Genomic DNA, 16,529 nt, shown 5'->3' on the forward strand with positions numbered 1-16,529 from the left:
CCATTTTATTTCCATAATTTCCTGTCCTACCAGTTTGTTTCATACAGAATTCTTTGTCATTTTATTTTCTAGCCATCTGATACCGAGGACTTTCTGAGGCAGCTATTTATGAAAACTTGGAGTTTAGATAGTAAGATCTTAATAAGCCTCCAAGTTTCAGTGCCATATAGTAATAACTTTACAACATAAAAATATTTGAAGTGTAGTTTGGAGGCAGGATTTCTGTTTCTCCAGATCAGCAACAGAGGAATGTCAGGCTTCTGCTAAAAGTCTGTTTTATTAATCTCTCCTCATATGGCAGCCATTCCGTACCCCTAATCATTTTTGTTGCCCTTTTCTGAACCTTTTCCAATTCTAATATATCTTTTTTGAGATGGAGCGACCACATCTGCACACAGTATTCAAAAGGTGGGTGTACCATGGATTTCTACAGAAGCAATATGATATTTTCTGTCTTACTATCTATCCCTTTCTTAATGATTCCCAACATTCTGTTTGCTTTTTTGAGAGCTGCTGTACATTGAGTGGATGTTTTCAGAGAACTATCCACAATGACGCCAAGATTTCTTTCTTGAGCGGTAACAGCTAATTTAGACCCAATCATTTTATATGTATGGCTGGGATTATGTTTTCCAACGTGCATTGCTTTGCATTTATCAACATTGAATTTCATCTGCCATTTTGTTGCCCAGTCACCCAGTTTTGTGAGATCTCTTTGTAGCTCTTGCAGTCTGCCTGGGACTTAACTATCTTGAGTAAGTTTTGTATCATCTGCAGATGTTGCCACCTCACTGTTTACCCCTTTTTCCAGATCCTTTAGGAGTAGGTTGAATAGTACTGATCCCAGTACAGACCCCGGGGGGACACCACTGTTTACCTCTCTCCATTCTGAAAACTGACCATTTATACCTACCCTTTGTTTCGTATCTTTTAACCAGTGACTGAACCATGAGAGGACCTTCCCTCTAATCCCACAACAGCTTACTATGTTTAAGAGACTTTGGCGAGGGGCCTTGTCAAAGGCTTTTTTAAAATCTAAGTACACTATAGCCACTTCTCAGAGTAGCAGCCCTGTTAGTCTGTATCCACAAAAAGAACAAGAGGACTTGTGGCACCCTAGAGACTAACACATTTATTTGAGCATAAGCTTTCCTGAGCTACAGCCCACTGCATCGCTGGATCCCAAATCACGTTCATCCACCTGTCTGACAGGTCTGTGCTTTACTAGGTTCAACCACTTTGCGGGGCACTGGAGTCAGGCTTGCTGGATCCGCCCCGTCCCCACCCGGCCCGGGATCCGCCCCCTCCCCTGACTGGGGCCCGCCCGCCGCTGGAGCCAGGTTTCGAACCTGCCGCTCCCAAAGCGAGGGGCCCAGAGCTCAGCCCCGCCCCCGCCCGAGCCCCGGACTCCGCCCATTTCTCCCCGGATGTAGGTGTCCTGCGCACTCGCCTGCGCGCGGCCCCGCCTCGGCCGCCCCTGGGACCCGGAAGTGGCGCGCTGAGGTCCTCGGCCAGCTGCCGCCGCGTCCCAGTCGCGGCTGAGGCGGCGGGAGCAGGAGCGTCCGAGTTCCGGCCGGGCCGCGTCCCGCCGCTATGAGCGCGGCCGGGCTGGTGTCTCCCGCGCCCCCGGCTCCTGTCCCGGTGGGGCTGCCCCCCGCCGCGCTGCCCCCCGGCTCCGAGTACTACGAGGAGGAGGAGCTGGAGAGCGCCGAGGAGGAGGACGGCGAGCGCAGCGGCCGGGCCCGCGAGTCCGACGAGGGTGAGTGGCTCCCCCCGCCCTCCTCACAGCGGGCGGCGGGCGCCGGGGGGGGGTGTACCGGGAGATGGGGCCCCGGTAGTTGGAGGGCTTGGCGGGTGGCGAGGGTGATCCTGGGGAGCAGGAATAGGTGGCAGAGGAAATTCAGGGAGTTACGGCAATAGTGGGAGCGGAGGACCTCTGGGTGAGGAATCGATTTAACAGCTTGGTGGAGAAGGGACTGAGTTCAGGTGAACTGGGATAAAAGAGGCTTTGGAGAGGAGGCTGGAGACGCGGGGGCATAGGGTGAGATGAGTTGGATGGAGAAAATGATTCAGGTGAAGAGAAAACTAGCGGGGTTATTGGGATAAGGAGATGGGGATAGAGAAGTGTTGTAAAAGAGAATTGGAAGAGGGACTCAAATATGATCAGAAAAGGTAGTGGGGTAGAGGATGGGTTTAATGGGGCACACTGAGAATAGGTGGTTGGGAGGAGAGAGATAGTGAAAGGATAAAGTAAGACCATGGTAGTAGGGGTGGCATTTGCTTTGTTTCAGTGGTATAAAAGGTTTCGGAGTAGCAGCCGTGTTAGTCTGTATTCGCAAAAAGAAAAGGAGGACTTGTGGCACCTTAGAGACTAATAAATTTGTTAGTCTCTAAGGTGCCACAAGTACTCTTTTTCTTTTAGTGGTATAAAAGTAACAGAAGAAGAGGCAGTGCTCCAAGGGTTGGGAAGAAAGGGTATGGGTAGGGGTACAGAGGGATGAAACTAGGAAGTATAATAAGAGAAATGGGTCATAGAAGGTTAGGGGAGGGACCCTTGGTAGATACAAGGGGAAGAAGAGGGAGGAAGAAATGAGCCATGCACAAAGTTGAGACACTCTCTTGGGGGTGACAGGGAGGAGATGGTGCTGTGAAAGGGAATCATCTCCTTTGTGCTCTCATTTCTTCATATTTCAGTTTAAGTTGAAATATGCATCTGTTCATCTGCATCTATGCATCTGTTGCATCGAGTTGATTTAAGCATCTTATTGTGGCAAATCATGAAAGCCTTAGTGCATTCAAGACTTTTCTGAAGTCTCAACTTGATATCCTGGGGTGGGGAGGGTGAGGGTGGTTTTAAGGACTCCTCATCTTCTTTGAATAGTCCTTCCCTTTTGATGTTTAGAGTCGTCATAAATCATTTTAAATAAACCCAGTGTGGCTAAAATTTATTTTGATGTGTTTGAATTAAAATACCAAGGCTTCATCAGTTTATCTTAGGAGATGTGGCCCTCTTTAACATGGTCTGCTGTAGCTATCTCTTTGACTGATACCTTATTTGATACATTGAGTTTTATCTTAACACAAGGAGCTTGAAGTGTTTGGTATTTTAAGGAAGAAATCTGAGAAGGGTAGATGGAATTAGAGACTGAAGTTCCAAGTCCATACAATAGCTAATGTACTGGCAGTGCAGGCTTTCCAGCTCTACCCTTCCAATGTGTCTAATCCCTGACTTGACCGGATGAACTCTAGGAGTGAGAAGGTAGTTAACTGTTCCCATTCAGTCTTTAAAGACAAAATTTGGAGGCGCTGCAGAGAATTTGCAATGCGGCATTAACCTCTTTTATCAGTGTCCAATAAAGCTGTGGTAATAGTCTTTCTTATATGTAGATACTGGAGTACACATCTGAGAAGACTAGGTGAAATAACATTATTTTAATTATATCTTCAGTGGGCCCCTTGTTTCTGTTGCAAACCACTGCAGAACTTAGTATAATTATCACTCTGCTTTGTAGTGCTATAGGTCAAGATAAAGGTGTATTGATACAGTTATATGGGAGTTAAGGATTGAAGCAGCAGGTCAGGGTTAAAGCTATAAGGAGGAAGCCTGCAAAGTACTGCTGGTGCTATGCCTGGTTCAATTAATGATGTCAAGCCCTTGCATTTAAAAGTGCTAGAATAACTTGATTTAATCCAAAAAATGAAATGGAGTGGAGTGAGTGGGAGGAAATCACAGGGGTATCCTATATCAAAAACTGATTCTTTTTGATATACTACCAAAGTTCCTTCTAAATGTTTAAGTGCCCATCTTGAACAGCTTATATGTATAGGAAACATGTACGGTGGTTTGAATCACCTCCAAAATTGGAAATCTCAAAATATATCCTTTCTTTGGCTGCACTAAATTAATTTGGAATAACTGCACATGTGCCACAATCACTTATTTCTTTAAAAATTATTTGATTTGTTTGGTGTTATCAAATTTCTCTTCCCCTTGTTCAGATACTGAGGATGCTAGTGAAACTGACTTGGCAAAGCATGATGAAGAGGACTATGTAGAAATGAAAGAACAGTAAGTAATGTCCCCCTTCCTCCTCAACCAAAAACATTTCCTGGTGTCCAAGAGGCTGGTCTACATTACAAAGTTAAATTGGCTTAAGTATATCACTTGGCTGTGAAAAATTTCATGCCCTGTATGATGTAATTAAGCCGCCCTAAGCCCTGGTGTAGTCGTTGCTATGTCAGTGGAAGAATTCTTCTCTTGATCTAGCTACTGCCTCTTGGAGAGCCGGATTTACTACAATGACGGAAAACCCTTTCCGTCGCTGTAGTATCTACACTACAGCACTACAACGGCGCAGCTGTGCCCATTGTAAAATTTCTAGTGTACACACATCCTGAGATTTTTTTTAACTCTTAAGATAGAGGCTGACATTCTGATTGTATAGTGCCTCGCCCAACAGGGATAACTAACTGTATTGGACTCATTAGGATTGTCTTTTGCTCCACATAAAAACTACTTAACCTGTTCAAGAACCTGTGCACTAGCTACTCTCCTTCTGGACAAAAAGAGGTAGATGTGACTTTCCTGGAGACATTCAACTATGATCCCTATATTGTCCAGAAGGCCACACTTGGTACCTCCCAAACAAAGAAGACCCCCACTTCATGCTCTTGCATAGTACAATACCAACAACGATAGCCCAGTAAGCCAGGCTTTTTGGACTCTCAGAGCGTAGTAAAACAGTTTTTCTTGATCTTTAAATGCATTTGTAGCATTCAGTAGTCTCTCACTTATTGACAAAGATGTTTTATGCTTGGCAGGAAGGATGAACTTGGGTTAAAACCACAGATCTTAGAGGCAGGAGATTAAAGTTCTGTTCGTGGCTTTGCCACAGTTTTAGTCTTAACTTCTGTTGCATGGGTATTGGAGAAGACTTACTCTAAAGCCAAGACTCATAAGGCATGGAAGTAGCCCCTTCTTACAGATGGGGAACTGGGGAACAAAAATTGAGACTTGCCAGAAGTTAAGATGGCAAAATAATTCTGTGGTACTGTTCTTAATATCAGTGGATCAAAACATCTTGCAACAGTTATTTCTGAGGTTCTCAGCATAACCTTTTTTGGTTTATTTTATAATTAAATGGCAGTACACATTTTAAACTGAACAATACTTCCTCTTGTAAAAGTCTTTTCAGGAGGACCTCTTTATGGTGAGAAAATGAAATGGATTTATTCATCTAAGCAGGTGGTGAAACAAACAGTGTGGTTGACCTGTTTATGTAATATTGCCCTCTCTTTGCAGGATGTATCAGGACAAACTGGCATCTCTTAAGAGGCAGTTACAGCAATTGCAGGAAGGTAGGGTTTAAAATTAGTAGGTTTTTTTTTTTTTCCTGACAATAAAATTTTCAGTTTCTAAAAAGTGTCTAAGTGGAAGCAAGAAATGACCGTAGTAATGTCCTGAAAGTGTTGTCCATAGAAGATGGACACACTGTTTTGTTCTGTGTGCAGTAGAATGAGGGCTTGAAATTATGTTTACATTTTAGTAAAAAAGTCCCTTTCTTCAATACTTTCACTTGTGAGATGGTTTTGCAATTAAATGAGGTGTAGGAAATGTGAGGGCTTGCGTTTCACCTAATTATGGTAGGGTTTTTAAATTACATATACCTCATAGCCCTCTAGAAAAATGTCCCTTGAGACAGCGATCACGAGGAAAAGTTGCTGTTAGAGCTCATGGGTCTTCTCACACATCTTCATTCTTCACTGTTATAGTCCATTCTTCCTATTTATTTCCCTTTCTGTATGTGATGTGCCTTTGGCAGCTTCCCACCTTTGAGAGACTGCATGATACCTCTCAAACACTTATGACTCTACTTACAAAATAAATTGAGTCATCTCCTGCCATCCACACAAAGTGGATGGTACTGCTACATAAATATTCTGGCTGGTTTTTGGGAAGCAGGGTAGCAGTCTTCTATTTAGACTTTTTTTTCTCAATAAATGTATACTTTATTTGAAATGCTAAATTTACCTAGAAAGTATGGATTATTTAAGATTCAGTATTAGAAAACAATATGATCCTATGGCAATCTGCAATTTATTTCAATTAGGTACTTTGCAAGAATATCAAAAAAGAATGAAAAAACTGGATCAGCAATACAAGGAACGGATACGGAATGCAGGTGAGCTGGATTTTTGTTTTAAAAAATAATGCACGCAAAGAACCTTTGACTTATGTAGAGGCCTCACAGATGAGAATCATACCCGAGAAACATGACATGGATTCAATCCTAGGAGAACAGGGTTGGCAGGAGTTAAAGATTCTCCAGTCTTTCACTCTTTTTGGTGATGCTAAATGGCTTCTTTGCTGAGTATGCATTAGGCAAAACAGAATCCATCATGCTTTTCTGCAGGTGTATTGGCTAACTATAATATGTTTATCAGTAAACAGCAGTTTTGACTAGGCACTTGTATGCCTACAGTTCAAGTAATAAGATCTCATAGTCTAATATGACCTCTTGTAAATTACACTATTTAACTTCTTTTAATTGTTCTTTCAATCACCTTCTTTCAATCCTCCTGCTGTAGTGATTCCTTCCAACAAGAGGGGCATGCAGTGGGGGCTAGACAGCTTCCTGAAGAGCTCACTGCTTGCCCTTTGGAATTGGTTAGAGACTTTGCTCTAGGGCAGCTTTGTCCTACATGACTGTGGGGGCTGAGTTTGCTGCTTGTTAATTACACCGCAGCTTACTGGCCTAGGCTCAAAGGACCGAATTAGTCTCCAGGTATCTACTGCTTGACCATGAGGCCAGTAGCAGTGCTACTTTAATTGTGAAGCTGTTGATAGGATACTCAGTAAATCTTTCTATGTAAAACTTCGTGTATCAAAGCCTGTTAATGTAATTCAAAATTCCCCATAGCGGTTATGGGAAGTTGTCAGGGAAACAGGCTGCCATACGATCTTCCAGCGTGTGCTTCTAGAATGAGTAGTTCAGAAATTAAATTAGCTCTTGTTCACTCATTCCTATGTAGCTTTTTATCTTCCACTTAATTAGAGATGCTTTCTCAGAAGGGAATGTGTGGGAGTCAGAAATGAAAATGTAGCAGTGTTCTTCCACCTTTCAGCAGTGAGGGATAAAACTTTGTAATGCTGTACAGATACCTAGGCCATTTTGCTCTGCAGTGTGTTTATACTGTGGGTTCTGATATCACTGTTTAAAAGCCAGTAACAAATCTCAGGTGACCACTGACCATCATATGAATGGTGCACTACCAATGTTTCTAGGACTGTATTTGTCCCCTCAAAGAACTTGCCAGTGAAACTTGAACTGGACTGATCTCTTCCTTGTGCGCTCTGTAGGAATTTGTTTTCAAGCATAGAAGATGAATTTGATGTAGTTTAGAATTGGACTCCAGTAGTATTTTTGTGTTTTTTGTAAGCTGTTAACGTCAGACTAAACTGCAGTGTGTACCCTGGGCTGGCAGGGACCAATGAGATCTTTGCTGCAGAGTTCTTCCATTGGGGGACAGATGGTATTAATTTTCACCCTTGTGATAAAACTCCTACTGCCAACTACAACAATATTGGGAAGAGTGGCAACTGAAATTGTGTTCTTGCCCTGTCTGCATTTTTATTTGTCTCTGTCTAATATATACAAAATTCTCAATTCTTTGGACTTGCATTTTTTTTATTTCTATAAAAGAAGCATTCGTTCCTTATCTAAGCTTTCATTGCAAAGCCCTTAAGAAATCAAAAGACTGGCCTTAATTGCACTGTTGTCGTTTCTGGCCTTGAAACAAATTTTTGTATGCCAATTTTATGTGGCTTCCTGATGCATATAAATTCTTACCTAAAATAGATCACAAATATAATTCACCTGTTCTGTTCAGAACTTGCCTATTGTTCCTAGCTCTTGCTGCTTGCCAGAGTTTGAAGATCACAATTATCAATATTTGATACAGTGAAGTAAGGACTGATCAAGAGCCTTAGTTTACTTTGAATTTGTTATCACAGCGTTGAGTAAAATCCTCATTTTGGGACGCACATCCTCCAGTAATCCTGCTCAGTTTGATATTCGTGGAAATTTTGCCACTGATTTCATTAAGAGCAGGACTGTTGCACTTATGGGCAATACTCTTCCCTGGCCGCAAGGTATGAACTGAATTATGTAATTGAGATAGGATATAGCTTGCTTTCTGTGGTGCATTAATATGCTCCTCATCTGCTGTGGGGCAGTTAACTTCATGTCTGTTAACTCAAATTGATGAAAGGGCTTTTCTGCCAGAGAAGTGCTGCTGAAGCAACAACAGCTGGGCCTAGTGAAATCTGTTTAAACCGTGGTTCTTTGCAGAGCATTCATCTGGCATTCTCAGCTGCATCTTTCAAGTTTTCATTTAATCTGGAAAGCTAAATCTAGTGCCAACTTTTTAAATAGCATCTTAAGCTAGAAAAATTCCCAACTGCCTTTTAAATGCCATTAAACGTGGCAGCTTGGCCCAACAGAAATGGATCAGAAATAGGACACTGCTCTACCACCTGTGGTTTAAATTCACCTACAAAATGTCAGCTTATAATATACTTTTACAGAAATTTTGGCACATGTATGCTGGAATCAACAATGTAGAACTATGAAATGTGCATCAGAATGGGATAGGTATGTACACTGTTTACTCCACCTTTTTTGGCAGCAAAACCCAGTTACTTAGTAAGGCAAGTTGTTGTGTGTCTTGTAAGGATAATAAAGTGATGCTAACTAGACCTGTATTTTTTGTCTTTCAGAACTCTTCCTCCAGCTGGAAGTAAGTGTTCATGTGTTTTTAGCTTCTAGAAATAAAATATCCATCTGTTTTTTAAGCCTAGTATCTTATCACGTGGTAGCTCTTGTTTGTTTGTTTGTTTGTTTGTTTGTTTGTTTCCAGGAAATCTATGTAGAGGTTTTCTTTATTTAAAATTGATTATCATAGCTGAGATATAGTATAAACTGCCATCAATACTACTACTCAAGTAACTGCTGAAGATTGTTTAAAAAAAATTAAATGGTCACTAAAAATAGGCATTTGTGGGATTTTTTTTTTTATATTAGGTATGTATTTAGATAAATCACTTAATTTGTCTTCCTTCATTTAACCTACCTGCAAAATGGACAAAGTATACTAATTGTATAATATTGAGAATTGCTCTGTTAAAGAACTTTGAGATATTTGAGTTAGGTGTTATGAAGCATTACAAAAGAAGATTTATTTAATATGAGTAGCACAACTATTGCCAGTGTAGTCATTTGCTTTATTGTTCATTTTCTTAAGCATTTTTCAATAGGTCATAGAAATGTTGATATACCTTTTAAAATGTAAGGTGACTGGCTGCTCTACTCCAAAACTAATCAGTCCTTGTTAGCATTAGTTCTCCTTTCCACTTGTAGTGTACATCCTGGTCATTAGGCTTCTCTTCCTTAATCCTCTGTTTCTTTTTGGCTTGCATTAGACTGAGCAGGTGGAGAGAAATTATATCAAAGAGAAGAAGGCAGCAGTGAAGGAGTTCGAAGATAAGAAAATTGAGTTGAAGGAAAATCTGATTGCTGAATTAGAAGAGAAGAAGAAGATGATTGAGAATGAAAAGCTAACCATGGAGCTAACAGGAGGTAAAACAAGATAAGCATCTGTCTCTTGTTTCTCCAAAAATGAGACCTAAGCACAGGGGTTCTCAAACTGGGAGTTGGGACCCCTCAGGGGGGTCATGAGATTATTACAGGGGGGTCGTGAGCTGTCAGCCTCCACCTGAAACCCCGCTTTGCCTCCAGCATTTCTAATTGTGCTATAAATTAAAATCACTTTTTTTATATATTTAGGGGGGGGCTCACACTCAGCATCTTGCTATATGAAAGGGATCACAAGTTTGAGAACCACTGCCTAAGCACTTTTCAGAAAACTTAAGTTTCCTTTCAGTCTCTGATCGGCAATAGGATTCAAAACCTAATTCGCTTCTGAATGCTCAAACTAATGGATCAATATAGTTAAATTTGAGGGCTTTTATAGAGTTTTGTAGAATTATTTGATTGTTTCAGGATTTCTCTAGAATTGCATTGACTTTGTTCTTGATTAGCAGAACATGTTGCAAAATTTGATGTGTGGTGTTACACTGGTCTTGCTACACTACCATTCCACAGCTTGGATACCTTGTAACTTGATCTGAATGGAGCTTTACATTGTTTTAGGTTGTGTCTAGGGGTTATTTAACAGAAAATTTAAAAAATCTGGATACTTATAGGGAGAGAATTACAGTTCTTTATAGCATTTGGTCTACTAGAATGACCAAAGCTATTAAGTTATAAGAGTGACCAGAGCCCATATGGTTCTGCATCTCTTCTGTGTCAATTTCTATATCTAGGGTAAGGTGTGTTTTTTATGTTGTTTTGGGGCAGTGCAGCACTTCTGTAGCTGCCTGGTGAGAATTCTTTCTAGACTATTTTCAGAGTAGCAGCCATGTTAGTCTGTTTTCGCAAAAAGAAAAGGAGGACTTGTGGCACCTTAGAGAGTAACAAATTTATTTGAGCATAAGCTTTCGTGAGCTACAGCTCACTTCATCAGATGCATTCAGTGGAAAATACAGTGGGGAGGTTTATATACACAGAGAACATGAAACAATGGGTATTACCATACACACTGTAACCAGAGTGATCACTTAAGGTGAGCTATTACCAGCAGAAGAGTGTGGGGGGGGAACTTTTGTAGTGATGATCAAGGTGGGCCATTTCCAGCAGTTGACAAGAACGTCTGAGAAACAGTGTGGGGGATAAACATGGGGAAGTAGTTTTACTTTGTATAATTACCCATCTACTCCCAGTCTCTATTCAAGCCTAAGTTAATTGTATCCAGTTTGCAAATTAATTCCAATTCAGCAGTCTCTCGTTGGAGTCTGTTTTTGAAGTTTTTTTTGTTGAAATATTGCCACTTTTAGGTCTGTAATCGAGTGACCAGAGAAATTGAAGTGTTCTCCAACTGGTTTTTGAATGTTATATTTCTTGACATCTGATTTGTGTCCATTTATTCTTTTACGCAGAGACTGTCCAATTTGACATGTACATGGCAGAGGGGCATTGCTGGCACGTGATGGCATATATCACATTGGTAGATGTGCAGGTGAACGAGCCTCTGATGGTGTGGCTGATGTGATTAGGCCCTATGATGGTGTCCCCTGAATAGATATGTGGACAGAGTTGGCAACGGGCTTTGTTGCAAGGATAGGTTCCTGGGTTAGTGGTTCTGTTGTGTGGTTGCTGGTGAGTATTTGCTTGAGGTTGGGGGGCTGTCTGTAAGCAAGGACTGGCCTGTCTCCCAAGATCTGTGAGAGTGATGGGTCGTCCTTCAGGATAGGTTGTAGACGCTTGATGATGTGTTGGAGAGGTTTTAGTTGTGGGCTGAAGTTGATGGCTAGTGGCGTTCTGTTATTTTCTTTGTTGGGCCTGTCCTGTAGTAGGTGACTTCTGGGTACTCTTCTGACTCTGTCAATCTGGGTCTTCACTTCAGCAGGTGGGTACTGTAGTTGTAAGACTGCTTGATAGAGCTCTTGTAGGTGTTTGTCTCTGACTGAGGGGTTGGAGCAAATGCGGTTGTATCGTAGAGCTTGGCTGTAGACAATGGATCGTGTGGTGTGGTCTGGATAAAAGCTGGAGGCATGTAGATAGGAATAGCTGTCGGTAGGTTTCCGGTATAGGGTGGTGGTTATGTGACCATCGCTTATTAGCACTGTAGTGTCCAGGAAGTGGATCTCTTGTGTGGACTGATCCAGTTCTCTTCCCCCTTCCCCCCTGCTCTCCTGCTGGTAATAGCTCACCTTAAGTGATCACTCTAGTTACAGAGTGTATGGTAATACCCATTGTTTCATGTTCTCTGTGTATATAAATCTCCCCACTATATTTTCCACTGAATGCATCCGATGAAGTGAGCTGTAGCTCACGAAAGCTTATGCTCAAAGAAATTTGTTAGTCTCTAAGGTGCCACAAGTCCTCCTTTTCTTTTTTTCTTGACTATGGAATTCCAGTGATCACCCACTCTGAAAGGAGCATGTAAATCTTCATAGTTTTATTTCTATATTGGAACTGGAGCCAGAGGCTGGGACTGAGTTTGAGACTTATGGAGAAAACGGGTGACTGTTTCCCACATGCAACCAGTAGTGCGGTGTAATGCTCAAAAAGGGTAACATTTTTTCCCCCCATAAACTAAAAAACCTCCAGTTTGATAGAAAATCTTTTTGCCCAGAATGTGCCACAGCATCCATTTATCCCCTCCTGAGGTTCCTCCCTTTTATTAGTGTAAAGGGCAGATGAGAATTTTTGTTGCACATTATTTGATTTGACAAACTTTCTGCTTATTGGGGTGTATGTGAGCAGACTGCGACTTCCTAATTAGAATATTTATATTATCATAGCATTCAGCTGCTGTCATGCAGGACCATGTGACTCAGCCAGTAACAAAACTTCAGTACTAGTGTCAGTGGCCAGCTGGCTTCTACAGAAAAAAGCCAAGTTGTTGAAAGGCTCAGTACCTAGAGAAGAAACTTTAATAGGTACTTAAAAGATCAAGTTTAACCAGAAATAAATGGGTCCCAGGTATAAGAGAGGGAAGTTGGCTCCTTTTAACTTACTTTTTTGCATCTGTAAACACTGATGCCTTTGGGATTCAACATATAGAAAGGGGAAAACTGCCTGGTTGATTCTGCAGGATTCCTTTGGAACCCTGGAATGGTGGACACTGATTCACACTTTGTTTGAAGAGTGAGTCCCTGTGTTTGGTTTTTCAACTTTAACAGCAGCACAGCTTTAAGCTATAGGTCTTAAGTGTCTTTTTTGCATGTTTAAGATGTTTAGTCTGGAATAATGGCAACTTATCTGTAAACCAGTAAAGACCTTATGTATATCCTCGTAGCTTCTCTCATTATTTGCCTGTAGTATGGTGACAATTGGAGCTAATGCATTATAACCATCTTTGTTACTGAACTCTTCTAGCGAACACACACCAGATGTTCATGGGTTTTTTCATTAGGCCACTGGGAAATGTCATCTCACGACTTCCCATTCCATTTGCGGGGAAGGGACTACTTCAGTACCTGAAGTCTGGCTGTTAAACTGTTGAGATGTGCCACATTGTTGCTCTAACCAGTCATGCCAGGATTTAATCTGGGTTCTGAGTTTTTTAGTAACAGATGCTAAAGAGGCAAACAATAAAGGTTGAAAAAGGCCATATGAAGCCAGTAAAATAGATAAGGGGAAAATTTCATTTGTGTTCAGACTCTGGAAAATGGGCATTAAGTGGACAGATTTTTTTTTTTTTTTCATGAAACCAATTGGTATTCTTGATGCAGAAAACATTGCCAAGGCAATAACTGACACAAATGAAAGTAGATAGAAGGATAATTAGCCTACTTCACAGATGGTGCTATGATATTGTACCAATGCTCTGGGCTTGCTTTTCTAATGAAGAGCAACTCTGTCACTTTATGGTGCATCTGAGACAATATTGTGTTAAAAGGTGTCCTTTACAGACCTCCCGTCATAGTTTCTGCACAAGTTTGCAGACTTACAATTTTATTGTTGTTGTTTAGGACTAAGAAATGAAGTCTGTATGGATAGATCTGAGTGCTGATGGCTTTGTGTAACCTGCTCAATCTAACATTGGCCATAAGAGCACTTTGTGTCTCATAATATTTTACATATTAACTAAAAATCTGGATAAAGATCCAAAGTAAGAGGAGCATTTAGACCATAATGCATTTTAAAATTATTTACCGAAAGACTACACTTTGCTGCTGCTTATACTGTGTGGAAATTCTTTAATTTCCATGCAGTATCTGCTTTGTGTGCTAAGGGTTCCCTTCGTCTCCTATTTGAGTTAGCTTGGTGAATGGTGTAGCGATAGCATACAGGGAGTGACTCTGTTACAGCTAAGAAGTTTAGAAAGGATATTGACTTAACTAGAGGGAAGAGAGGGGAAACTCCTTTTCTAGCTCATCTGGTAAAAGGACCCATGCACATTAGTGTTACCATTAACTGGATGATTTCATTAATTCTTTTCCCACTATAATGTCCAGCCACATTGTATTGTATAGAAGAGAACTCCCATAGCCAAATATAAATTCAGGACGACTACTTCTGTACTAAATCTGCAGAGATAAATATGGTCTGTGGGAATGAGTTAACTTTATCAAGGGATACCCTTTCGTCTTGGATACCACCTACAGTGCATGTATCTTATTCTAATTTGAGAGAAACCACATCTCAAGCTGAGAAACATGACAGCTTTGGATATTAATTCAAGATGCTGCTTAGGTTCAGATATACTGTTACTCGAGGGGTTCAGAATTCACTTGCAAAATACACAACTAGAGCAATACAGGATCCAAAATGTAGACCATACAGAATCTGAAGGCAAAATAAAGGTAAGAGAGCAATTTAATGATACCAAGTTCAGGTGGGGCCTGGACAAATGTACTAGTAAAATTATACAGGCCTCCAATTGGGAAACACAATACAACCGATTCCATTTGATACTTGCAATTACAAAGTAATAGCATCTTAACTTGATTGTTACAACTTGAGGGGACATCCTTGCTTTGTCTCCATTTAAGTAGTACAGCTCCCAAATCAGTGAACTATTGAGTTGAACCAGTGTTTTTAAAAGAACTCGGCTTGATCTGGCTACATATCTGCCTCAATAACTGCTTCCAACCTTTTCACAAAGGCCTTGGATAAGTCGGTCATAATTAAAGAGCTGAATGGATTCCACTCAATGTAGTAACTTTCTCATGCTTTTAGATTAATATAATCTGTGCCTCCGTGTCCTTTTTAGCTTTTAGTGTTAATACTCGCTAAATTCAGCTTTCAATCATGGAGATTTCCTTTTGCCATCAACTTGTCAGTGAATGGCACTTTGTATTTTTAGCTTTTATCACAATATTCGTTTTCTTCGTGCAGCATGGTGACACTCACTGATTTGAGATGAGGGGAGGTTTGATCCCTGTTTTGAACATGAGTAACTGCTCTAAGAGTTAGCATCCTGAGGTAGTCTGGCTTTCAGAGATGGATAGCCAAGCTCTAAGCTGAATATAGCTGTAGGCATATTTAAAGATGAGCCTAAATTCTCAGTATATTGAAAGAGCTCTATATCTGAAATTTTTTAGTCAGTGAAATTGCATTAGCACCTCTGAATTTTTTTATGCAGTGCAAAACCGTATGTCCTTTGGACATTTGAAGGCAGGCAGCATGGACTGTATGCCCTTTAGAACATGGCTTTACATGTGACTTGATGCATTTCTCCATAGTAGCACACATTTTTCACCTTTAGGTTCATAAGCCTAAGTAGACCAAGGAAGTTTTCTTTCTCTCTTTCTGTGATGTGGTTGAGCACTGGGTTCCAATAGGAATGTCTTTGTAACACCAGCGGTAACTGGATCTGCATGAACATCTGCGCAATTCATTTGCCTACATATGATTGGTCAACGTTTGCATGTGGTGAAAACTTCAAGTGAGCAATTTGGTACCAAACCATGCTCCCATCCCATCCCAGAGTTTGTTGCGCACTATTTGAAATCTTAAGTACTACTGTTAGGCACTTTGGTGTCCCTAGCTTCTATTATGGTGTCCCTAGCCTCTGTTTGCCAGATGCTGGGATTGGGTGACAAGGCATAGATCACTTGATGATAACCTGTCTGTTCATTCCCTTTGGGGCACCTGCCATTGGCCTCTGTCAGAGGACAGGATACTGGGCTTGATGGACCTTGGTCTGACTCAGTATGGCAGTTCTTATGTTCTTGGCTGAGCTTTTCAGAGATCACTAGGGGATTTTGCACCACAATTCTCATGAATGTTAATGAAATGGTGGGTTAAATCCTCTAGTTGGTTTTGAAAACCTTAGCCTCTGTGTTGAAAACTGCTTAGTACTTAACAAAAGAATTAGACGTGTTGGATTAGAGTTTGAGAGATTTGTTAATGTTCTAACTTGATTTTTCCCAACCCTTTCCATTTTATTTTGTGTATTTTGCTATCCGATAATATGCCGACATACTCATTACTTTGAGTAGTATTTGATTTAAGAATAAAAGCTGGTGGGCTGTCATTTTACTTAGTTTTTATTAAGCTTCTATTTCAGAGGCAGTAGACTCTTTTCCCGTTTGAATATGTCCGTCCTTGGGCTGAAGTTTAGCATGTTAATTTCAGCTTTATATGCTTATGGGCTGTGTAATTAGATTCCGTTTTTAGAGGCACTGTTTAGGTACGCCAGAGAGCACTGAATGTGGAGTAGTCTGCTTTTTGTGTGGGCTGCACTGTGTGTTTGTGGATGGTAAGAGATCTCACTCAGTACAAAATACTTGTGTAAATTTTTTTTTTTTCATTTGGGTGGGTTGGGGATGAAAAGGAGCCTCACTTCCACCTTGGTATGCTGAGGGCTTTTCTGTTCTTTCTGCTTTGCTGACTTCAACCTTTGTTACTAATTTGGAATTGTGAGAACCATTTCCCAGTCAAAGAGAACTGGCTGAG

At 40.9% G+C, this 16,529-nt stretch overlaps 1 protein-coding gene across 2 annotated transcripts in view; it reads left to right on the forward strand.

Annotated features, from left to right (window-relative positions):
• Positions 1–1,410: 1,410 nt before the first annotated feature.
• Positions 1,411–16,529, forward strand: part of SUDS3 (SDS3 homolog, SIN3A corepressor complex component) — a 32,208-nt gene continuing 17,089 nt past the window's right edge. The window contains exons 1-6 of one of the 2 annotated variants that reach the window (XM_038373613.2): positions 1,411–1,759; positions 4,000–4,069; positions 5,303–5,358; positions 6,111–6,182; positions 8,780–8,799; positions 9,482–9,638. In XM_038373613.2, the coding sequence (XP_038229541.1) occupies positions 1,594–1,759; positions 4,000–4,069; positions 5,303–5,358; positions 6,111–6,182; positions 8,780–8,799; positions 9,482–9,638 (541 nt within the window). In that variant the 5' untranslated portion in view covers positions 1,411–1,593. The remainder of the gene's footprint in view (positions 1,760–3,999; positions 4,070–5,302; positions 5,359–6,110; positions 6,183–8,779; positions 8,800–9,481; positions 9,639–16,529) is intronic. The other variant, XM_043497799.1, reaches the window with a different exon arrangement.

The sequence above is a fragment of the Dermochelys coriacea genome, chromosome 15, assembly GCF_009764565.3.
Source record: "Dermochelys coriacea isolate rDerCor1 chromosome 15, rDerCor1.pri.v4, whole genome shotgun sequence".
NCBI lineage: Eukaryota > Metazoa > Chordata > Testudines > Dermochelyidae > Dermochelys > Dermochelys coriacea.